General features: G+C 46.8%; 1 protein-coding gene across 9 annotated transcripts in view; it reads left to right on the top strand.

Annotated features, from left to right (window-relative positions):
* dzip1 (DAZ interacting zinc finger protein 1) overlaps positions 1-24390 on the top strand; it is a 646334-nt gene that overhangs the window by 457986 nt on the left and 163958 nt on the right. For all 9 annotated transcript variants that reach the window (XR_011935128.1, XR_011935127.1, XM_072476252.1 and 6 more), the window contains one exon: positions 14868-15039. Coding sequence is in view for 7 of the 9 variants with exons in the window: in XM_072476252.1 (XP_072332353.1) it covers positions 14868-15039 (172 nt within the window). In the remaining 2 variants the exon portion in view is untranslated. The remainder of the gene's footprint in view (positions 1-14867; positions 15040-24390) is intronic.

The following is a 24390-nucleotide window of genomic DNA, read 5'->3' as shown; positions in this document are numbered from 1 at the left end:
GAAGGAGCGATCACAATATGGTGGAATTTAAAATACAGTTGGAGGGTGAGAAGGTAAAATCAAATACTAGTGTTTTGTTCTTAAACAAAGGAGATTACAATGGGAAGAGAGAAGAGCTGGCTAAGGTAGACCAGGAGCAAAGACTTTATGGTGAAACAGTTGAGGAACAGTGGAGATCCTTCCAAGTGATTTTTCACAGTGCTCAGCAAAAGTTTATACTAACAAACAAGGACGGTAGAAAAAGGGAAAATCGACAATGGATATCTAAGTAAATAAGGGAGAGTATCAAATTGAAAAGGAAAAGCCCTACAAAGTGGCAAAGATTAGTGGAGACTAGAGGATTGGGAAATCTTGAGGGGCAACAGAAAGCTACTAAAAAAGCTATAAAGAAGAGTAAGATAGATTATGAGAGAAAACTTGCTCAGAATATAAAACAGATAGTAAAAGTTTCTACAAATACATTAAAAAAAAAGAGTGGCTGAGGTAAATATTAATCCTTTAGAGGATGAGCAGGGAGATTTAATAATGGGAGATGAGGAACTGAACAGGTTTTTTGGGTCGGTCTTCACAGTGGAAGACAGAAATAACATGCCAGTGACTGATGGAAATGAGGCTATGACAGGTGAAGACCTTGAGACGATTGTTATCACTAAGGAGGTAGTGAGGGAAAGCTAATGGGGTCAAAGGTAGACAAGTCTCCTGGCCCTGATGGAATGTATCCCAGGGTACTAAAAGAGATGGCGAGGGAAATTGCAAATGCAATTTTAAAAAATATTTAAAAAAAAACTCTGCCTGGGACTTCTGGTGGCGACCATGAGCTGAGTGGTTGCACAAAACGTGGCCCTGGTCTAAGAATGTTGGTTAAGGCCCTGTAACCCCAACAAATGGGCACCAAAAGGACAGAAAATCCCCCAAACCAACCCCCATCAACCACAGTGCCAGCCAGCCAGAGTGTCAAGAAACCAACAACCCAGCCGCAAAAGCAGCAAACGTGAGGAGAGGCAAATCCCAACCTTGGAGGAGGGAAGCCCGCATGGGGCACCGAACCGGTGACGGCCGACCTCACAGAACATCTAGCACAGACCCAGGCGCTGGTGGGGAAAATTATGGGTTTCATCACCTCTGAGCTCCAGAAACAGAGGGAGGCAATGAATCCAGAACTCATGGCGACCGTGGGGGTGGCAGTCGAGGCCGCGATGGCCCCCGGATATAGACCGCACACACAGGTTGCTCCAGAAGCTGCCCAAGGCAGGTGAACCACCGTGGACGTTGATTGTAAAGCTCCACGAGTACCAAGACTGAGGTGGATGAAAAACGCAAAGGCATTCAAGTGGGAAGGACATACCATCTGCTTGTATCAGGACATTGGAGTAGACCTGGCTAAACGCCAGACAGAATTTTGAGAGCAGGTGTGGTTTGGCAAGCTCTAACCCGCCAAACTATGAGTCACCTACAAGGGCAAGGAGTACTACTTCAACTCCCCGGAGGAGGCCAACAGGTTCGTTCAGAAAAATGAACTGGGGAAACAAGAGTAAAAGGCAATGGCTTAAATGCAGGCTTTAAGGATTCAAAAGGGGCAGCAGCAACCACATCAGGAGCTGTGGCAGGGGGCGGAGGGGAAGAAAGGGAGAATTAGATGGGATTAAGAAGGGGGAATCCGATCGTTGGTGAGAGACACTACATTAGCGGATAGACTGGTGTGTGGAGGCACAGAAAAAGGGGAGGCCGCACGCACCTCCCAGGAGGGATGGGCGTCTGGCAGGAGGCGGGAAAGCAGATGTTTAAGGGAAACAAAGAGTAAGAGGGGAGGGAACCCGGGAGGGGGGCTGCTGGCAGAGAGAGGGATAAACTCAAAGGTGGAGGGAGGTCAATAAAGGGGATGCACACTGGAAGGGAGGAACGGGGAGGGAGCAGGGGGTGGGAGGGGGTTGTTGGGGAAGAGGGGGGAGGGTAGAATGTTGATTGCAACAGGTCGCACGTGGAGACGATGTAAAAGAGGAAGTAGACAGTGGCCATCTTGAATGGCTTGAGAGTGAGGGCAGGCCCGGGCGAACAAGGCCTCAACAGACCGGTGAAAAGATCCAGAGTCCTCACCCATCTCAAAAGCCTCAGGGTGGGCATAGCCTCCATTCAAGAGATGCATCTAAGAGAAAGGGACCAACTGCAAGAAAGGAAGAGCTGGGTGGGACAAACGTTTTGGACGTGCTACGACACGAGGGCAAGAGGGGTGACCTTACTAGTTAAAAGGACAGGACCCAGGGGGGACGATTAGTTATAGTCTGAAAGGGGCCCCAGTAGTTCTGGTAAATATGTACACCCAAACTGGAATGACGCAGAGTTCGTCAAGAAAACATTGGCTGAAATCACTGACCTAGACACCCACCAACTCATCATGAGGGTGGGGGTGCAAAACCAGACAATGGACAGATCCAACTCTAGGCCAGGAACCATATCAGGTATGACACGAGCGCTTAATCGCCTTTGGGGAGCAGATGGAGGTTACACCCATGGTGGTGCAATTACCTGAGGGAAAACTAATTCTCTTTCTCCCATATGCACATTTGGAAGTGAATGTTCTTATTAGCAACAGGCAGCATGGTTTTGTACGAGGGAGATCATGTCTCACTAATTTGACTGAATTTTTTGTGGAGGTGACAAAAACGATTGACGAGGGAAGGGCTGTGGCTGTTATCTACATGGGCTTTAGTGAAGCATTTGAGAAGGTCCCTCATGGCAACCCGGTAACACAATGGTTAGTACAGTTGCTTCACAGCTCCAAGGTCCCAGGTTCGATTCCCGGCTTGGGTCACTGTCTGTGCGGAGTCTTCACGTCCTCCCCGTGTCTCCGTGAGTTTCCTCCGGGTGCTCCGGTTTCCTACCACAGTCCAAAGATGTGCAGGTTAGGTGGATTGGCCATGATAAATTGCCATTAGTGTCCAAAAAGGTTGGGTGGGGTTACGGGGATAGGGTGGAGGCGTGGGCTTAAGTGGGGTGCTCTTTCCAAGAGCCGGGCAGACTCAATGGGCCGAATGGTCTCCTTCTGCACTGTAAATTCTGTGATCTATGGCAGGCTGGTACAAGTTCCGTCGAGAATGGCCCTGTGCAGGCGGCATTTTTGTTCCCCCCCCCATCATGGTCAGCTGAGCATAAACCTGTACCTTTCTTCATGGGCGAACTAACTTTCTTCCTTTTGTTTGCTGGAGAATACACCATGTAACCGTAAGGAAAGGGCCAAGACAGGTGGAGAGTTGCAGTACCTGCATATTCTCACCCACATGAGGAGGAGGCCTTCAAAATGGTAGGGCACCAGGATGGTAGCAGCTTTGCTGGTGGCGAAGCAGGAGTTCCCACCCAAGAAAGTCAGTAATTGAGAGTAGGGAACCAAGGGTTCATGGGACTCCACATCAGACATAATTGGGCAGAGGAAATGCGTAGGCCCTACGCTTCAATATTTCTGTTTTCTCGTGCAAGAGAGAGTCAGGCCGTAGTGTGCAGAGCTTGAGAGATTGGCTACCTCTGAGGAGAAGGGATCATAAGAGGGTGCATGATCTTACCATCCACCTGTGCCCTCCACCAACACAGATATTGTCACATCAGTGTATTCATTCGTGATTAGATGCAGGTCCACAAACTGGTTAACAGATAACATGCCCCAGCATTTGACAGAGGCTGTGACAGCTGAGGTCACTGACAGTTGGCAGACTGTTGGAGATCAGCCTATTTTGAGCTCCAACCTGAAGATGTGGCTCTGGAGTCATTGGCAATATAGCAACTGCAATGAGAGGTAAGGAAAATCTGGCAGACTTCCAGCGGCTATGCACACTCAAGTGCAGATGAGAAGTGGAGATAACCATCCAGGCCATGAGTGCTCCATAGTGATTTTCATGGAGAACCTGATGCAGTACGAGTCAATGGATGTGAACATAGATGCATATATATGTGCCGTTGCCTTGAGGTCAATTCAATGCTGACAACGTTTCCACTGGTCAGGGAAAGCAGAACTAGGGGGCATAGCCTCAAAATAAGGGGAAGTAGATTTATGACGGAGTGTAGGAGGAACTTCTTCACCCAAAGGGTTGTGAATCTCTGGAATTCCTTGCCGAGTGAAGCAGTTGAAGCTCCTTCTTTAAACGTTTTTAAGAAAAAGATAGATACCTTTCTAAAGAATAAAGGGATTCGGGGATATGGTGTACGGGCCGGAGAGTGGAGCTGAGTCCACAAAGATCAGCCATGATCTCATTAAATGGCGGAGCAGGCTCGAGGGGCCAGATGGCCTACTCCTGTTCCTAGTTCTTATGTTCTTATGTAACGTAAGAAGGCGTCAAGGCATCCAGATGCCTTACTCTTCTTATAGAAACATAGAAAATAGGAGCCATTGTAGGCCATTCAGCCTTTTGAGTCTCACAGTCATTCAGCATGATCAATGGCTGATCCTCTATCTCAACACTATACTCCAGCACTCTCCCCATACCCCAAGACACTTTTTTAGAGTCTAGAAATCTATTTATTTCCTTCTTAAATTTTTCAGTGATTATACTTTTAACAGTCGTCTGTAGTGGAGAATTCCAGTTTCATCATTCTCTAAATGAATAAATTTCTCCTCATCTCAGTCCTAAATGGCTTCCCCATATCCTGCTCCTGTGACCCCTTATTCTAGACCAACCCCAGCCAGAGGAAACAACATCCCTGCATCCAGTCTGTCTAGCCCTGTCAGAATTCTTGACGATCTCCTCACATTCTTCTAAATTTCAGTGAATACAGGCCCAGTTTTTCCTCAGATGACAATCGTGCCATCCCAGGAATCAGCCTGGTGAACCTTCACTGCACTGCCTCTAAGGCAAGTGTATCCTTTCCTAGATAAGGATACCAAAACTGCACACAATACTCCAGGTGTGTCTCACCAAGGTCTTGTACAACTGCAGTAAGACATCTTTGCTTCTATATTCAAATCCTTTTGCAATGGGGGCCAACATACTATTTGCCTTCCTTAACTGCTTGCTGTACCTGCATGCTTTCTGAGAATTTACAGTGCAGAAGGAGGCCATTCGGCCCATCGAGTCTGCACAGGCCTTTGCAAAGGGCACCCTACTTAATTTCACATCTTTACCCCATCACCCAGTAACCCCACCTAATCTTTTGGACACGAATACGGGGCAATTTAGCATGGCCAATCCACCTAACCGGCACATCTTTGGACCATGGGAGGAAACATAAGCACCCAGAGGAAACCCACGCAGACACAGGAAGAAAGTGCAAATTTCACACAGTCACCTGAGGCCAGAATTGAACCCTGGAGCTGTGAGGCAGCAGTGCTAACCACTGTGCCGCCCCTAAATAATAATCTTTATTAGTGTCACAAGGTGGCTTACATTAACACTGCAATGAAGTTACTGTGAAAATCCCCTAGTCGCCAGCCTCCGGCGCCTGTTCGGGTGGAGAATTCAGAATGTCCAATTCACCTAACAGCACATCTTTCGGGACTTGCGGGAGGAAACCCATACAGACACGGGGAGAACTGTGCAGACTCTGCACAGACAGAGGCCCAAACCAGAAATCGAACCCGGGTCCCTGGCGCTATGAAGCTGCAGTGCTACTGTGCCGCCCATACCGTGCTTGTTTTCAGTGACTGGTGTACTGGAACACCCCAGGTCCCTTTGTGTATCAACATTTCTCAATCTAGCACCATTTAAATAATACTCTGTCATTCTGTTTCTTTGTTCGAAGTGGGTAACATCACATTTATCCACCTTAGAACATAGAACATAGAACATAGAACAATACAGCGCAGTACAGGCCCTTCGGCCCACGATGTTGCACCGAAACAAAAGCCATCTAACCTACACTATACCATTATCATCCATATGTTTATCCAATAAACTTTTAAATGCCCTCAATGTTGGCGAGTTGACTACTGTAGCAGGTAGGGCATTCCACGGCCTCACTACTCTTTGCGTAAAGAACCTACCCCTGACCTCTGTCCTATATCTATTACCCCTCAGTTTAAGGCTATGTCCCCTCGTGCTAGCCATTTCCATCCGAGGGAGAAGGCTCTCACTGTCCACCCTATCTAACCCTCTGATCATTTTGTATGCCTCTATTAAGTCTCCTCTTAACCTTCTTCTCTCTTACGAAAACAACCTCAAGTCCATCAGCCTTTCCTCATAAGATTTTCCCTCCATACCAGGCAACATCCTGGTAAATCTCCTCTGCACCCGTTCCAAAGCCTCCACGTCCTTCCTATAATGCGGTGACCAGAACTGTACGCAATACTCCAAATGCGGCCGTACCAGAGTTCTGTACAGCTGCAGCATGACCTCCTGACTCCGGAACTCAATCCCTCTACCAATAAAGGCCAACACTCCATAGGCCTTCTTCACCACCCTATCAACCTGGGTGGCAACTTTCAGGGATCTATGTACATGGACACCTAGATCCCTCTGCTCATCCACACTTTCAAGAACTTTACCATTAGCGAAATATTCCGCATTCCTGTTATTCCTTCCAAAGTGAATCACCTCACACTTCTCTACATTAAACTCCATTTGCCACCTCTCAGCCCAGCACTGCAGCTTATCTATATCCCTCTGTAACCTGCTACTTCCTTCCACACTATCGACAACACCACCGACTTTAGTATCGTCTGCAAATTTACTCACCCACCCTTCTGCGCCTTCCTCTAGGTCATTGATAAAAATGACAAACAGCAACGGCCCCAGAACAGATCCTTGTGGTACTCCACTTGTGACAGAACTCCATTCTGAACATTTCCCATCAACCACCACCCTCTGTCTTCTTTCAGCTAGCCAATTTCTGATCCACATCTCTAAATCACCCTCAATCCCCAGCCTCCGTATTTTCTGCAATAGCCTACCGTGGGGAACCTTATCAAACGCTTTGCTGAAATCCATATACACCACATCAACTGCTCTACCCTCGTCTACCTGTTCAGTCACCTTCTCAAAGAACTCGATAAGGTTTGTGAGGCATGACCTACCCTTCACAAGGCCATGCTGACTATCCCTGATCATATTATTCCTATCTAGATGATTATAAATCTTGTCTCTTATAATCCCCTCCAAGACTTTACCCACTACAGACGTGAGGCTCACCGGTCTATAGTTGCCGGGGTTGTCTCTGCTCCCCTTTTTGAACAAAGGGACCACATTTGCTATCCTCCAGTCCTCTGGCACTATTCCTGTATCCAATGATGACATAAAAATCAAAGCCAATGGTCCAGCAATCTCTTCCCTGGCCTCCCAGAGAATCCTAGGATAAATCCCATCAGGTCCCGGGGACTTATCTATTTTCAGCCTGTCCAGAATTGCCAACACCTCTTCCCTACGTACCTCAATGCCATCTAATCTATTTACCTGGAGCTCAGCATTCTCCTCCACAACATTATCTTTTTCCTGAGTGAATACTGACGAAAAATATTCATTTAGTATCTCGCCTATCTCTTCAGACTCTACACGCAACTTCCCATCCCTGTCCTTGACTGGTCCTACTCTGTCCCTAGTCATTCGCTTATTCCTGACATACCTATAGAAAGCTTTTGGGTTTTCCTTGATCCTTCCTGCCAAATACTTCTCATGTCCCCTCCTTGCTCGTCTTAGCTCTCTCTTTAGATCCTTCCTCGCTACCTTGTAACTATCCATCGCCCCAACTGAAACTTCACACCTCATCTTCACATAGGCCTCCTTCTTCCTCTTAACAAGAGATTCCACTTCTTTGGTAAACCACGGTTCCCTCGCTCGGCACCTTCCTCCCTGCCTGACCGGTACATACTTATCAAGAACACGCAGTAGCTGATCCTTGAACAAGCTCCACTTATCCAGTGTGTCCAACACTTGCAGCCTACTTCTCCACCTTATCCCCCCCAAGTCACGTCTAATGGCATCATAATTTCCCTTCCCCCAGCTATAACTCTTGCCCTGCGGTGTATACTTATCCCTTTCCATCCTTAACGTAAACGTCACCGAATTGTGGTCACTGTCCCCAAAGTGCTCACCTACCTCCAAATCCAACACCTGGCCTGGTTCATTACCCAAAACCAAATCCAATGTGGCCTCGCCTCTTGTTGGCCTGTCAACAAACTGTGTCAGGAAACCCTCCTGCACACACTGTACAAAGAACGACCCATCTAATGTACTCGAACTATATCTTTTCCAGTCAATATTTGGAAAGTTAAAGTCTCCCATAATAACTACCCTATTACTTTCGCTCTTATCCAGGATCATCCTCGCCATCCTTTCCTCTACATCCCTAGAACTATTTGGAGGCCTATAGAAAACTCCCAACAGGGTGACCTCTCCTTTCCTGTTTCTAACCTCAGCCCAGACTACCTCGGAAGATGAGTCCCCATCTAGCATCCTCTCCGCACCGTAATACTGCTCTTGACTAGCAGCGCCACACCTCCCCCTCTTTTGCCTCCTTCTCTGAGCTTACTAAAACACCTAAACCCCAGAACCTGCAACATCCATTCCTGTCCCTGCTCTATCCATGTCTCCGAAATGGCCACAACATCGAAGTCCCAGGTACCAACCCATGCTGCCAGTTCCCTACCTTATTTCGTATACTCTTGGCATTGAAGTAGACACACTTCAAACCACCTACCTGAACACTGGCCCCCACCTTATACTGCATCTGCCATGTATTTGCCCACTCACTCAGCTTATCTAAGTTACCTTGAAGCTTCTTAACATCCTCCTCACCATTCACCTTCCTACCAAGCTTCATGCCATCAGCAAACTTGGAAATATTACTTTTGGTTCTCCAATCTAAATCATTAATGTATGTTGTGAATATCTGAGACCCAAGCACTGTTCCTTGCAGGACCCAGCTAGTCAATGCCTGCCACTTCGAAAAATACTCATTTATTCCTACTCCCCATTTCCTGTCTGTTAACCAATTCTCAATTCATGTCAATATATTACCCCCAGTCTCATGCGCTTTGATTTTGCTAACCTCTTATGTGATACTTTTTTCAAAGGCTCTCTGAAAGTCCAAATACACCACATCAATTGGTTCACCCGTATCTATTTTCTCAAAGAATTCCAGTAGGTTTGTCAAACATGATTTCCCTTTCAGAAATCCATGTTGACTTTGTCTAAAGTCCTGTTATCACTGTGGTGGTATGTATTAGGGGTCATGTGGGACTGTGAAGCCGTGATGCTATTGGCTGACAGATCCCGGGTCCTGGTTGGCTGTTGACTCCTGGCTCCGCCCTGAAGGCGGAGTATAAGAACCCGAGCTTCTCCCCGCCGCTTCATTCTGTTGCTGAACTGCTGGGGACAAGTCTCGCTTAATAAAGCCTCAATCGACTTCATCACTTCTCGTCTCTCTCGTAAGTCATTGTGCGCTACAATCACATACTATAACATAGTCTCCAACATTTGCCATGCTACTGATGTTAGGCTAACCGGTCTGTAATTTCCTGTTTTCTCCCTCCCTTTTCAAAATAACGGGGTTACTTTTGCTACCCACCAAACTGCCAGGATTGTTCCAGAATTTACAGGATTTTGAAAATGACAACAAACATATCCAATATTTCCATGGTCCCCTCCTTTAGTATTGTGGGATGTAGATTATCAGGCCCTGGGGATTTATCGTCTTTCAGTTCCATTAATTTTTCCAACATTATTGTTCTGGTAATACAAATTTTCTTAAATTCCTCCTTCTCACCCTTGCTTCCTTAGCACTTTTGGGAAGTTATTTGTGTCTTCCTCCGTGAAGTCAGAACAATAGGAGATGTTTAATTGCTCTGCCATTTCATGGTTCTCCATTACAAAATCTCCAGTTTTGGACTGAAATGACATTTGCCTGCATGAATCTTTTTCTTTTTATATATTTTGATAAAAGGCCAGCAATGAGTGCATGTATGCCTTGTAAGGGAAGAGAAGTGTCTGCCTTCTGCGTCTATGATAATCTTTATGAGAACAAAGAATAAAGAAAAGCACAGCACAGCAACAGGCCCCTTCGGCCCTCCAAGCCTGCGCCGACCATGCTGCCTGTCTAAACTCTATTCCCATCCTATTCATGTATTTTTCAAGTCGCCCCTTAAACGTCACTATCATCCCTGCTTCCACCACCTCTTCTGGCAGCGAGTTCCAGACACCCACTTCCCTCTGTGTAAAAAAACTTGCCTCGTACATCTCTAAACCTTGCCCCTCGCATCTAAAACCTATGCCCCCTAGTAATTGACCCCTCTTTCCTGGAAAAAAGACTCTGACTATCCATTCTGTCTATGCCCCTCATAATTTTATAGACCTCTATCAGGATGCCCCTCAACCTCCGTCGTTCCAGTGAGAACAAACCGAGTTTATTCATAGCTAATGCCCTCCATACCAGGCAACATCCTGGTAAAACAGTTCGCATGGGACAGTTTTTGTACAGTGTGTGCAGGAAGGTTTCCTGACACAATATGTGGATAGGCCATCAAGAGGGGTTGGATTGGATTTGGTACTGGGTAATGAACCGGGCCAAATGTTAGATTTGTTTGTGGGAGAGCACTTTGGAGATAGTGACCACAATTCGGTGTCTTTCACTATTGCAATGGAGAGGGATAGGGCCATACGGCAGGGCACGGTTTATAATTGGGGGAGGGGTAATTATGATGCGATTAGGCAAGAATTAGGGATCATAAGATGGCAACAGAAACTGTCAGGGAAAGGCACAAATGAAAAGTGGAGCTTGTTCAAGGAACAAATACTGCGTGTCCTTGATAGGCATGTCCCTGTCAGGCAGGGAGGAAATGGCCACCTGAGGGAACCATGGTTCACAAAAAAGGTTGAATGTCTTGTCAAGAGGAAAAAGGAAGAGTATGTAAGGATGAGAAAACAAGGTTCAGTAGGGTCGCTTGAGGGTTACAAGGTAGCAAGAAATGAGCTGAAAAAGGGCTTAGGAGAGCTAGGAGGGGGCATGAGAAGTCCTTGGCGGGTCGGATCAAGGAAACCCCAAGGCTTTTTACTCTTATGTGAGAAATAAAAGAATGACAAAGGGTAGGGTAGGGCCGGTCAAGGACAGTAGTGGGAACTTGTGCATGGAGTCAGAAGTAATAGGAGAGGCGTTGAATGAATACTTTTCTTCAGTGTTCACAAAGGAGAGGGGCCATGTTTTTGAGGATGAGAGTGTGATTCAGGCAGGTAGGCTGGAGGAAGTAGATATTCTGAGGAAGGATGTATTAGCAATTTTGAAAAACCTGAGGGTCGACAAGTCCCCTGGGCCAGATGGAATATACCCAAGGATTTTTTTGGGAGGCAAGGGATGAGATTGCAGAGCCAATGGCTTTGATCTTTGGGTGCTCGCAGTCCACGGGGACAGTGCCAGAGGACTGGAAAGTGGCGAATGTTCCTCTGTTCAAGAAAGGGAATAGGAATGACCCTGGTAATTATAGGCCAGTTAGTCTTACTTCGGTGGTCGGGAAGATAATGGAAAAGGTCCTGAAGGATAGGATTTATGACCATTTGGAAAGATGCAGCGTAATCCGGGATAGTCAACACGGATTCGTGAAGGGTAGGTCTTGCCTCACAAATTTGATTGAATTCTTTGAGGAGATAACTAAGTGTGTAGATGAAGGTAGAGCAGTTGATGTCGTATACATGGATTTTAGTAAGGCATTTGATAAGGTTCCCCATGGTCGGCTCATGAAGAAAGTAAGGAGGTGTGGGATAGAGGGAAATTTGGCCAATTGGATGAGTAACTGGCTATCACATAGAAGACAGAGGGTGGTGGTGGATGGAACATTTTCAGACTGGAGACCAGTTACCAGCGGTGTACCACAGGGATCAGTGCTGGGTCCTCTGCTATTTGTGATTTTTATTAATCACTTGGGGGAGGGGGCTGAAGGGTGGGTCAGTAAATTTGCTGATGACACCAAGATTGGTGGAGTAGTGGATGAGGTGGATAGGATGCAGAGCTGGGCCGAAAAATGGCAGATGGAGATTAACCTTCATTGCCCGAGGCATTGAGTATAAAAATTGGCAAGTCATATTGCAGCTGTAGAGAACCTTAGTTTGGCCACACTTGGAGTATCGTCTTCAATTCTGGTCGCCACACTACCAGAAGGATGTGGAGGCTTCAGAGAGGTGATTCATTTTGGTAGAAAAAAATTTGAATGCGGATTACAGGGGCAACAGCAGGGTTCTGAGGAATGTGGAGGAACAGAGATCTCTGAAGGTTGCCACACAAGTGGATAGAGCCGTGAAGAAGGCTTATAGTGTGTTCGCGTTTATTAACAGGGGGCTTGAGTTTAAGAGCCGCGGGGTTATGCTGCAACTATACATGACCCTGGTGAGACTACATTTGGAGTATTGTGTGCAGTTCTGGTCACTTCATTATAGGAAGGATGTGGAAGCATTGGAAAGGGTGCAAAGGAGATTTACAAGGATGCTGCCTGGTTTGCAGGATAGGTCTTATGAGGAAAGGTTGAGGGAGCTAGGGTTTTTCTCTTTGGAGCAGAAGAGGATGAGAGGCGACTTAATAGAAGTTTATAAGATAATGAGGGGGATAGATAGAGTGGACGTTCAGAGACTATTTCCTCGGGTGGATGTAGCTGTTACAAGGGGGCATAACTATAAGACACCCTCCGGGTGTCCGAGGTAGGTTCTTTACTCAGAGAGTGGTTAGGGTGTGGAATGGACTGCCTGCTGTGATAGTGGAGTCGGACACTTCAGGAACTTTCAAGCGGTTATTGGATAGGCAAATGTAGCACGCCAGAATGACAGGGAGTGGGATTGCTTGATCTTGGTTTCGGACAATGCTCGGTACAACATCGAGGGCCGAAGGGCCTGTTCTGTGCTGTACTGTTCTATGTTCTATGACCTAAATCTATTCTGCACCCTCTCTGAAGCCTCCACATCCTTCTGGTAGTGTGGCGACCAGAATTGAAGACGATACTCCAAGTGTGGCCAAACTAAGGTTCTCTACAGCTGCAATATGACTTGCCAATTTTTATACTCAATGCCTCGGGCAATGAAGGCAAGTATGCTGTATGCCTTCTTGACTACCTTCTCCACCTGTGTTGCAACTTTCAGTGACCTGTGGACCTGTACACCTAGATCTCTCTGACTGTCAATACTCTTGAGGGTTCTACCATTCACTGTATATTCCCAACCTGTATTAGACCTTCCAAAATGCATTACCTCACAATTGTCTGGATTAAACTCCATCTGCCATCTCTCCGCCCAAGTCTCGAAACAATCTAAATCCTGCTGTATCCTCTGACAGTCCTCATCGCTATCCGCAATTCCACCAACCTTTGTGTCGTCTGCAAACTTACTAATCAGATCAGTTACATTTTATTCCAAATCCTTTATCTATAACTACAAACAGCAGTGGTCCCAGCACTCATTGCTGCGGGACACCACTAGTCACAGCCCTCCAATCAGAAAAGCACTCTTCCATTGCTACCCTCTGCCTTCTATGACTTGTCCAGTTCTGTAGCCATCTTGCCAGCTCACCTCTGAACCCGTGTGACTTCACCTTTTGTACCAGTCTGCCATGAGAGACCTTGTCAAAGGCCTTACTGAAGTCCATATTGACAACATCCACTGCCCTACCTTCACCAATCATCTTTGTGACCTCCTCGATAAACTTTATCAAGCTAGTGAGACACGACCTACCCTTCACAAAACCGTGCTGCCTCTCGCTAATACGTCCACTTGCTTCCAAATTGGAGTAGATCCTGTCTCGAAGAATTCTCTCCAGTAATTTCCCTACCACGTAAGGCTCACCGGCCTGTAGTTCCCTGGATTATCCTTGCTACCCTTCTTAAACAAAGGAACAACATTGGCTATTCTCCAGTCCTATGGGATATCACCTGAAGACAGGGAGGATCCAAAGGTTTCTGTCAAGGCCTCAGCAATTTCCACTCTTGCCTCCTTCAGTATTCTGGGGTAGATCCCATCAGGCCCTGGGGACTTATCCACCTTAATATTTCTCAAGACGCCCAATACCTCATCTTTTTGGATCTCAATGTGACCCAGGCTATCTACACTCCCTTCTCCAGACTCAACATCAACCAATTCCTTCTCTTTGGTGAATACTGATGCAAAGTATTTTTTTAGTACCTCACCCATTTCCTCTGGCTCCACATATAGATTCCCTCCCCTGTCCTTCAGTGGGCCAACTCTTTCCCTGGCTACCCTCTTGCTTTTTATATATGTGTAAAAAGCCTTGGGATTTTTCTTAACCCTTTTCATGACCCATTTTAGCCCTCCTGACTCCTTGCTGAAGTTCCTTTCTACTTTCCTTATATGCCACACAGGCTTTGTCTGTTCCCAGCCTTCTAGCCCTGACAAATGCCTCCTTTTTCTTTTTGACGAAGCCTACAATATCTCTCGTTATCCACGGTTTCCGAAATTTGCCATATTTGTCCTGGTCACCGACCTCCAGGCGGAATACTTTCCATCCACTACCACTCGCTGTCTTCTTTCGGCCAGCCAATTCTGTATCCAGACAGCCAAATTTCCTTGTATCCCATGCCCCCTAATTTTCTGAATGAGCCTACCATAGGGAACCTTATCAAATGCCATTGAACAGCATTCTTCCTGATACATTTGATTGGACGTTCAATCTACATTATTTTTAGCAATCCCAATGTACCAACACTTCCAGACAGCAGACAGATTAAAGTTTAACATTCATGCCTATTCATTTCAATACAGAGCAAAGATTTTAGCTTCTATTTCAGCTCAGTAAATTTTAACTCACCTGTGCAGTAAGAATAGTTTCACCACAACGGTATATTATCCACAATATTACTGTTTGTAATATATTTCATTTATGTGTAGGATAGTGAATAATTTTAGTCAGAAAGTATTCACAGTTCTGGGTTTTTTCATTAATGTTATGGAACATTTAATTCCTAGGGAGTTCAAGGCATCTCTGGAGGACAGCTTACAAGAATTCTGGATACCGTTGATTCTGACAGAGAAGAAAAAACTAAAGCATTTCCAGACTTTTTTCTCTTTCGTGAAAGCTTGTCACGCAAGGTTGAGGATAAAATTAAAGGAAGAGAAGACGGTCTTTGTCATTTAAAAAGTAAGACTTATATCCTTGGATCACTATACCTTAACTTTTTTCCAACAATGAATGTGAAAAAAATGTTGGTTTTGTTACAATGCAAACAAAATTAAAGTTATGCTACAGTAAATATGAATGTTTAATTACTAATTTGATTGAACTACTTTCAAAGCTACATAATTCTCTTGTAATTTTTACTTGTTCGTTTATTCAGATAGATTCTGAGAAAATAGAAAGTGTGATGCATGTCAGATGGGAGAGTCAAGTCAAGTCAAATCAAATCAAGGTTGAATGGGGAAGTCAAGAGGAAAATGTGACTGACAAAGATATGCAGACTGACAAATAAAAAAAAACATGACTGGGCGGCACGTTAGCACAGTGGTTAGCACTGCTGTCTCCCAACGCCAGGGACCCTGGTTCAATTCTGACCTTGGGTGACTGCGTGGAGTTTCCACGTTCTCCCGTGTCCGTGTGGGCTTCCTCCGGGTGCTCTGGTTTCCTCCCACATTCCAAAGATGTGTAGGTTAGGTGGATTGGCCATGTTAAATTGCCCCTTGGTCTCCAAAGGTTTAGATGGGTTACGAAGATAGGGCAGGAGTGCTCTTTCAGAGGGGCGGTGCAGGCACGATGGCCCGAATGGCCTCCTTCGGCACTGTGGGGATTCTATACTATGATTCTATGAAAGAATAAATATTGAGAATACAATGGCAGTCAATGTAAAAAGCAACCCAAAAGCCTTCCGCCCACATTTAAATATTAAGCAAATATTTTGAATTCATTCAAAGGACTCCGCTTGCTTGACCAGCATTCATTGCCCATCCTTTACTGACCTTGAGAAGGTGGTGGTGACCTTGTTGAACCAGTGAAGTTCATGTGGTATAGTACACCCATAGTGCTGTTGTTAGGGAGGGACTTCCAGGATTTATACAGCGATAGTACAGGAATGATGATATTGTTGAAGTCAGGATGGTGAGTCGCTTGGAGGGGAACTTGCAGGTGGTGGTTTTCCTACATATCTGTTGCACTTGTCCTTTTTGATGGAAGTGGTCGTAGGTTTGGAAGGTGCAGGTGCTGCCTAAGGAGCCTTGATAAGTTCCTGCAGTGCATCTTATAGATGGTACAAACGGCTGCTACTCTGTGTCGGTTGTGAGAGGAGTGAATATTTTAGAAGCAATGCCAGTCAAGCGGGCTGCTTTGTCCTGGATGGTGTCAAGCCTCTTGAGTGTTGTTGGAACTGCACTCATCCAGGTAGGGGAGAGTATTCTATCACACTCCTGACTTGCACCTTGTAGATTGTGGACAGGCTTTGGGGAGCCAGGAGGTGAGTTACTTGCTGCAAGATTCCTAAGCTTTGACCTGCTCTGGTAGCCACAGTATTTATGTATCCAATCCTGCTGAGTTTCTAGTCAATTGTAACCCCCAGGATGTTGCCAGTGGGTGATTCAGTGATGGCAATGCCATTGAATGTCAAGGTGTGATGGTTAGATTCCTACTTGATTCCTACTTGCCACTTGTCAGTCCAAGCCAGGATATTTTTGAGGTTTTGCCACATTTGGACATCATAGAAATTACAGTGCAGAAGGAGGCCATTCGGCCCATCGAGTCTGCACCGGCTCTTGGAAAGAGCACCCTAACAAAGGTCACACCTCCACCCTATCCCCATAACCCAGTAACCCCACCCAACACTAAGGGCAATTTTGGACACCAAGGGCAATTTATCATGCCCAATTCACCTAACCTGCACATCTTTGGACTGTGGGAGGAAACCGGAGCACCCGGAGGAAACCCACGCACACACGGGGAGGATGTGCAAACTCCGCACAGACAGTGACCCAAGCCGGAATCGAACCTGGGACCCTGGAGCTGTGAAGCAATTGTGCTATCCACAATGCTACAGGGACTGCTTCAGTACCTGAGGAGTAGCACATTATAAGAACATTAGAACTAGGAGCAGGAGTAGGCCATCTGGCCCCTCGAGCCTGTTCCACCATTCAATTAGATCATGGCTGATCTTTTGTGGACTCAGCTCCACTTTCCGGCCCGAACACCATAACCCTTAATCCCTTTATTCTTCAAAAAACTATCTATCTTTATCTTAAAAACATTTAATGAAGGCGCCTCTACTGCTTCACTGGGCAAGGAATTCCATAGATTCACAACCCTTTGGGTGAAGACGTTCCTCCTAAACTCAATCCTAAATCTACTTCCCCTTATTTTGAGGCTATGCCCCTAGTTCTGCTTTCACCCGCCAATGGAAACAACCTGCCCGCATCTATCCTATCTATTCCCTTCGTAATCTTATATGTTTCTATAAGATCCCCCCTCATCCTTCTAAATTCCAACGAGTACAGTCCCAGTCTACTCAACCTCTCCTCGTAATCCAACCCCTTCAGCTCTGGGATTAACCTAGTGAATCTCCTCTGCACACCCTCCAGTGCCAGTACGTCCTTTCTCAAGTAAGGAGACCAAAACTGAACACAATACTCCAGGTGTGGCCTCACTAACACCTTATACAATTGCAGCATAACCTCCCTAGTCTTAAACTCCATCCCTCTAGCAATGAAGGACAAAATTCCATTTGCCTTCTTAATCACCTGTTGCACCTGAAAACCAACTTTTTGCGACTCATGCACACCCAGGTCTCTCTGCACAGCAGCATGTTTTAATATTTTATCATTTAAATAATAATCCCTTTTGCTGTTATTCCTACCAAAATGGATAACCTCACATTTGTCAACATTGTATTCCATCTGCCAGACCCTAGCCCATTCACTTAGCCTATCCAAATCCCTCTGCAGACTTCCAGTATCCTCTGCACTTTTTGCTTTACCACTTATCTTAGTGTCGTCTGCAAACTTGGACACATTGCCCTTGGTCCCCAACTCCAAATCATCTATGTAAATTGTGAACAGTTGTGGGCCCAACACTGATCCCTGAGGGACACCACTAGCTACTGATTGCCAACCAGAGAAACACCCATTAATCCCCACTCTTTGCTTTCTATTAATTAACCAATCCTCTATCCATGCTACTACTTTCCCCTTAATGCCATGCATCTTTATCTTATGCAACAACCTTTTGTGAACATTGCTGAACATTGTGCAATCCTCAGCGAACATCCCCACTTCTGATCTTATGATGGAAGGAAGGTTATTGCTGAAGCAGCTGAAGATGCTTGTGCCGAGGACGGTCGCCTGAATGGCCATAGGGAAGCATCCCGACTTCTGACGAACTCCTGCAGTGATGTCCTGGAGCTGAGATGACTGACCTCCAACAATCATAACCATCTTGCTTTGTATGAGATACGACTTCAAACAGCAGAGGGCGTTCCCCCGATTCCCATTGACTCCAGTTTTGTGAGAGCTCCTTGATGCTACACTTATTCAAATACAGGCTTGATATCAATAGCAATCACTCTCATCTCATCTCTGACATTCTTTTGTCCAAGGCTGTAATGAATTCAGCACCCTGGTGGTCCTGACAGAATTGAAACTGAGGGCGGGATTCTGTGATCCTGAGGCTAAGTGTTGACGCCGTCGCGTTTCTCGACGGCGTCAACACGGCCTCAGGATCAGCAATTCGGGCCCCTACAGGGGGCCTGCACGGCACTGGAGTGATCCACGCCGCTCCAGCTGCCGATCCTGGCGTGGACTGGGCGGCGCGGGGTCCATGCATGCGCACTGGCACCGGCACCAACGCGTGCATGCGCAGTGGCTCACTTCTCCGTGCCAGCCCTGACGCAACATGGCGCAGGCCTACAGGGGCCAGCGCTGAAGAAAGGAGGCCCCCAGCCAGAGAGGCCGGCCCGCCCATCGGTGGGCCTTGATCGTGGGCCAGACCACATCGGAGGGCACCCGGCCCCCCTCCCCCCTCGGGGTCAAAGAACAAAGAAAAGTACAGCACAGGAACAGGCCCTTTGGCCCACCAAGCCCGTGCCGACCATGCTGCCCGACTAAACTACAATCATCTACACATCCTGGGTCCGTATCCCTCTATTCCCATCCTATTCATGTATTTGTCAAGATGCCCCTTAAATGTCACTATCGTCCCTGCTTCCACGACCCTCTGTGTAAAAAACTTGCCTCGTACATTTCCTCTAAACCTTGCCCCTCGCACCTTAAACCTATGCCCCCTAGTAATTGACCCCTCTACCCTGGGGAAAAGCCTCTGACTATCCACTATGTCTATGCCCCTCATAATTTTGTAGACCTCTATCAGGCCGCCCCTCAACCTCCGTCGTTCCAGTGAGAACAAACCAAGTTTATTCAACCGCTCCTCATAGCTAATGCCCTCCATACCAGGCAACATTCTGGTAAATCTCTTCTGCACCTTCTCTAAAGCCTCCACATCCTTCTGGTAGTGTGGCGGCCAGAATCGAACACTATACTCCAAGTGTGGCTTAACTAAGGTTCTATACAGCTGCAACATGACTTGCCAATTCTTATACTGAATGCCCCGGCCAATGAAGGCAAGCATGCCGTATGCCTTCTTGACTACCTTCTCCACCTGTGTTGCCCCTTTCAGTGACCTGTGGACCTGTACACCTAGATCTCTCTGACTTTCAGTACTCTTGAGGGTTCCACCCTACCTGCATTAGACCTTCCAAAATACATTACCTCACATTTGTCCGGATTAAACTCCATCTGCCATTTCTCCGCCCAAGTCTCCAAACGATCTAAATCCTGCTGTATCTTCTGACAGTTCTCATCGCTATCCGCAATTCTACCAACTTTTGTGTCGTCTGCAAACTTACTAATCAGACCAGTTACATTTTCCTCCAAATCATTTATATACTGCGAACAGCAAAGGTCCCAGCACTGAGCCCTGCGGAACACCACTAGTCACAGCCCTCCGATTAGAAAAGCACCCTTCCATTGCTACTCTCTGCCTTCTATGACCTAGCCTGTTCTGTATCCACCTTGCCAGCTCACCCCTGATCCCGTGTGACTTCACCTTTTGTACCAGTCTACCTTGTCAAAGGCCTGACTGAAGTCCATATGGACACCATCCACTGCCCTACCTGCATCAATCATATTTGTGACCTCTTCGAAAAACTCTATCAAGTTAGTGAGACATGACCACCCCTTCACAAAACCATGTTGCCTCTCACTAATGTGTCCATTTGCTTCCAAATGGGAGTAGATCCTGTCTCGAAGAATTCTCTCCAGTAATTTCCCCACCACTGACGTAAGGTTCACTGGCCTGTAGTTCCCTGGATTATCCTTGCTACCCTTCTTAAACAAAGGAACAACATTGGCTATTCTCCAGTCCTCCGGGACATCACCTGAAGAGAGTGAGGATCCAAAGATTTCTGTCAAGGCCTCAGCATTTTCCTCTCTAGCCTCCTTCAGTATTCTGGGGTAGATCGCATCAGGCCCTGGGGATTTATCTACCTTAAGACACCCAGCACCTCGTCTTTTTGGATCTCAATGTGACCCAGGCTATCTACACACCCTTCTCCAGACTCAACATCCACCAATTCCTTCTCTTTGGTGAATACTGATGCAAAGTTCATTTAGTACCTCGCCCATTTCCTCTGTTTCCACACATAGATTCCCTTGCCTATCCTTCAGTGGGCCAACCCTTTCCCTGGCTACCCTCTTGCTTTTTATGTACGTATAAAAAGCCTTGGGATTTTCCTTAACCCTATTTGCCAATGACTTTTCGTGACCCCTTCTAGCCCTCCTGACTCCTTGCTTAAGTTCCTTCCTCCTTTCCTTATATTCCACACAGGCTTTGTCTGTTTCCAGCCTTCCAGCCCTGACATATGCCTCCTTTTTCTTTTTGACGAGTATCCCGAAATTTGCAGTATTTATCCTTCTTCCGCACAGGAACATGCCGGTCCAGAATTCCTTTCAACTGACACTTGAAAGCCTCCCACATGTCAGATGTTGATTTACCCTCAAACATCCGCCCCCAATCTAGGTTCTTCAGTTCCCGCCTAACATTGTTATAATTAGCCTTCCCCCAATTTAGCACATTCACCCTAGGACTGAATTGTGGTCACTGTTCCTGAAATGCTCCCCTACTGAAACTTCTACCACCTGGCCGGGCTCGTTCCCCAATACCAAGTCCAGTACAGCCCCTTCCCTAGTTGGACTGTTTACATATCGTTTTAAGAAGCCCCCCGGGTACTCCTTACAAACTCTGCCCCGTCTAAGCCCCTGGCACTAAGTGAGTCCCAGTCAATGTTGGGGAAGTTGAAGTCTCCCATCACAACAACCCTGTTGTTTTTACTCTTTTCCAAAATCTGTCTACCTATCTGCTGCTCTATCTCCCGCTGGCTGTTGGGAGGCCTGTAGTAAACCCCCAACATTGTGACTGCACCCTTCTTATTCCTGATCTCTACCCATATAGCCTCGCTGCCCTCTGAGGTGTCCTCCCATAGTACAGCTGTGATAGTCTCCCTAACCAGTAGCTCAACTCCACCATCCCTTTTACATCCCCCTCTATCCCTCCTGAAACATCTAAATCCCGGAACGGTTAGCTGCCAATCCTGTCCTTCCCTCAACCAGGTCTCTGTAATGGCAACAACATCATAGTTCCAAGTTCTAATCCAAGCTCATTTACCAAAGTTCATTTACCTTACCCCATCAGAACCCCCCCCCTCCCCTCCACCCTTCTACGCCGAGGTCCCGCCAGCTGAGAGCAGGTGTGAACGTCGCCGGCAGGGCTCGGGTTTTTTACGACGGCCGCTCGGCCAATCCCGGGCCGAGAATCGGCGGGGGGGGGGGGGGGGGGAGCCCGACCGGCTCTGCGGAGAATCACGTGCCGGCGTCGGGACGGCATGGCGCGATTCGCGCCGGTCGCGGGGATTCTCGGCCCGGCCCCAGGCTGAGAGAATCCTGCACTGAGTGTCAGTAAGCAGGTTATTGTTAAGCAAGCACTGCTTGATTGCACTGTTGATGACCCTTTCATGATGATCACTTTACTGATGATCAGGAGTAGACTGATGGGGCGGTAATTGGCCAGGTTGGATTTGTCCTGCTTCTAATGTCCATGATATACATAGACAACCTTCCACATTGCCGGGTCAATGCCATTGTACTGGAACAGCTTGGCTATTGGCGCGGCAAGCTCTGCAGAACCTGCCTTAAGTACTGTTGCCAAAATATTGTCAGCACCAATAGCCTTTGCAGTATCCAGTGCATTCAGCAGTTTCCTGACATTGTATGGAATGAATCAAGTTGAATGAAGATTGACATCTGTGATGTTGGGGACCTCCAGAGGAGGCCAAGGTGGATCATCCACTTGGCACTTCTGGCTGAAGATTGTTGCGAATGCTTCAGCCTTAGCTTTGCGCTGATGTGCTGGGCTCCTCCAATGATGTGAATGGGGATATTGGTAGAGCCTCCTCCTTGTGTGAGTAGTCTAATTATTCACTACCATTCATTTCTGGATGTGGCAGGACGATAGAGCTTAGATTTGATTCAGTGGCTGTGGGGTTGCTTAGCCCTTCCTAATACCTACAGCTTTGGCATGCAAATAATCCTGTGCTGTAGCTTCACCAAGTAAAACTGGTGTTGCGCCTGGTGTACCCTCCTGCACTCTTCATTTAACCAGGATTGATCTTGGCTTGGTGGTAATGGTAGAGTGGGGTACATGTTGGGCTATGAGGTTACAGATTGTGGTTGAGTACAATCCTGCTGCTACTGGTGACCCATAGCACCTCATATATGCCTAATCTTGAGTTGCTAGATCTGTTTGAAGTCTGTCTAATTTTGCACAATGGTATTTCCACACAAGTAGTTGGAGGATATCCTCAATGTGAAAACGGGGTTTTGTCTCCGCAAGGACCGTATAGTGTCACCCTTACCGATACTTTCATGGACAGATGCATATGCGGCAGGTTTGTGAGAATGTGGTCAGGTATATATTTCCCTCATGTTGGTTCCCTCACCACCTGCCGCAGACCCAGTCTAGCAGCTATATCCTCGCTGGCGTAGTCTGTGGTCGTACTACCAAGCCTCTCTTTGTCATGGACATTGAAGTCTGCTACTCAGAGTACACTATGCACTTGCCACCCTCAATGCTTCCTCCAAACGATGTTCAACATTTAGGAGTACTGATTCATCAGCTGAGGGTGGACGTAACGTGGTAATCAGCAGGAGGTTTCCTTGTCCATGTTTCACCTAGGGCAATGAAACTTTATGGGGTCCACAGCCAGTGTTGCGGGCTCCCCAGGCAACTCCTCCTTCCTCTAACCCCCTCTGACTGTACAGCACTGTGCCACCTGCTCTGCTGGGTCTGTCCAAAGTGTGACAGGACATACCCAGGAATGGTGATGGTGGTGTCTCGGATGTTATCTGTAAGGTATGATTCTGTGAGTATGGCTATCAGGTTGTTGCTTGACTACTTCATGGGACAACTCTCCCAATAATGGCACAAGCCCCCAGATGATAGTAAGGAGGATCAACAGTGCAAGGTTTGCCATCGTCGCTTCCGGTGTCGTTTCTGGTGCCTTGATCGATGCTGGGTGGTCTGCCAGTTTCATTCGTTTTGTTTTCTTCAACTGGGTGGCTTGCTTGATCATTTCAAAGGTCATTTAAGAGTCAACCACATTACTGTCAGTTTCTGTGCTGTTTCACTAACTGGACAGTAGAGTTTCTTTTGTACCATGGTTTACTTCCCCCCTCTTAATATAGAACTGTGCTGCAAACAGATTTCAGGTTGCCTGACAATCTTCACAAGCGTTAAATCTTCCTTCACTTGAGACATGTGCCCGAGTACGTCATCCACCATTCCTACAACTATTCTATCCCTGATTAACTCAGATTTCAGATCACCATAATCACAACCTTCAGACATTCTAAAGCATTTGTACAGTGAATGGTAGAACTCTCAAGAGTATTTACAGTCCGGGAGACCACAGGTCACTGTAAGGGGCAACACAGGTGGAGAAGGTAGAAAAGAAGACATACGGCATGCTTGCCTTCATTGGCCGGGGCATTGAGTATAAAAATTGGCAAGTCATGTTGCAGCTATATAAAACCTTAGTCAGGCCACATTTGGAGTATAGTGTTCGATTCTGGTCGCCACACTACCACAAGGCTGTGGAGGCTTTAGTGAGGGTGCAGAAGAGATTTATCAGGATGTTGCCTGGTATGGAGGGCATTAGCTATGAGGAGAGGTTGAATAAACTCGGTTAGTTCTCACTGGAACAACGGAGGTTGAGGGGCGACCTGATAGAGGTCTGCAAAATTATGAGGGGCATAGACAGAGTGGATACTCATAGACTTTTTCCCAGGGTAGGGGGGTCAATTACTAGGGGGCATAGGTTTAAGGTGCGAGGGGCAAGGTTTAGAGGAGATGTACAGGGCAAGTTTTTTACACAGAGGGTAGTGGGTGCCTGGAACTCGCTGCCAGAGG

The sequence above is a fragment of the Scyliorhinus torazame genome, chromosome 15 (assembly GCF_047496885.1).
Source record: "Scyliorhinus torazame isolate Kashiwa2021f chromosome 15, sScyTor2.1, whole genome shotgun sequence".
In the NCBI taxonomy this organism is placed as follows: Eukaryota; Metazoa; Chordata; class Chondrichthyes; order Carcharhiniformes; family Scyliorhinidae; genus Scyliorhinus; species Scyliorhinus torazame.
Note: the sequence above shows the minus strand (reverse complement) of the source record. Positions and strands in the feature narration are given on the sequence as shown.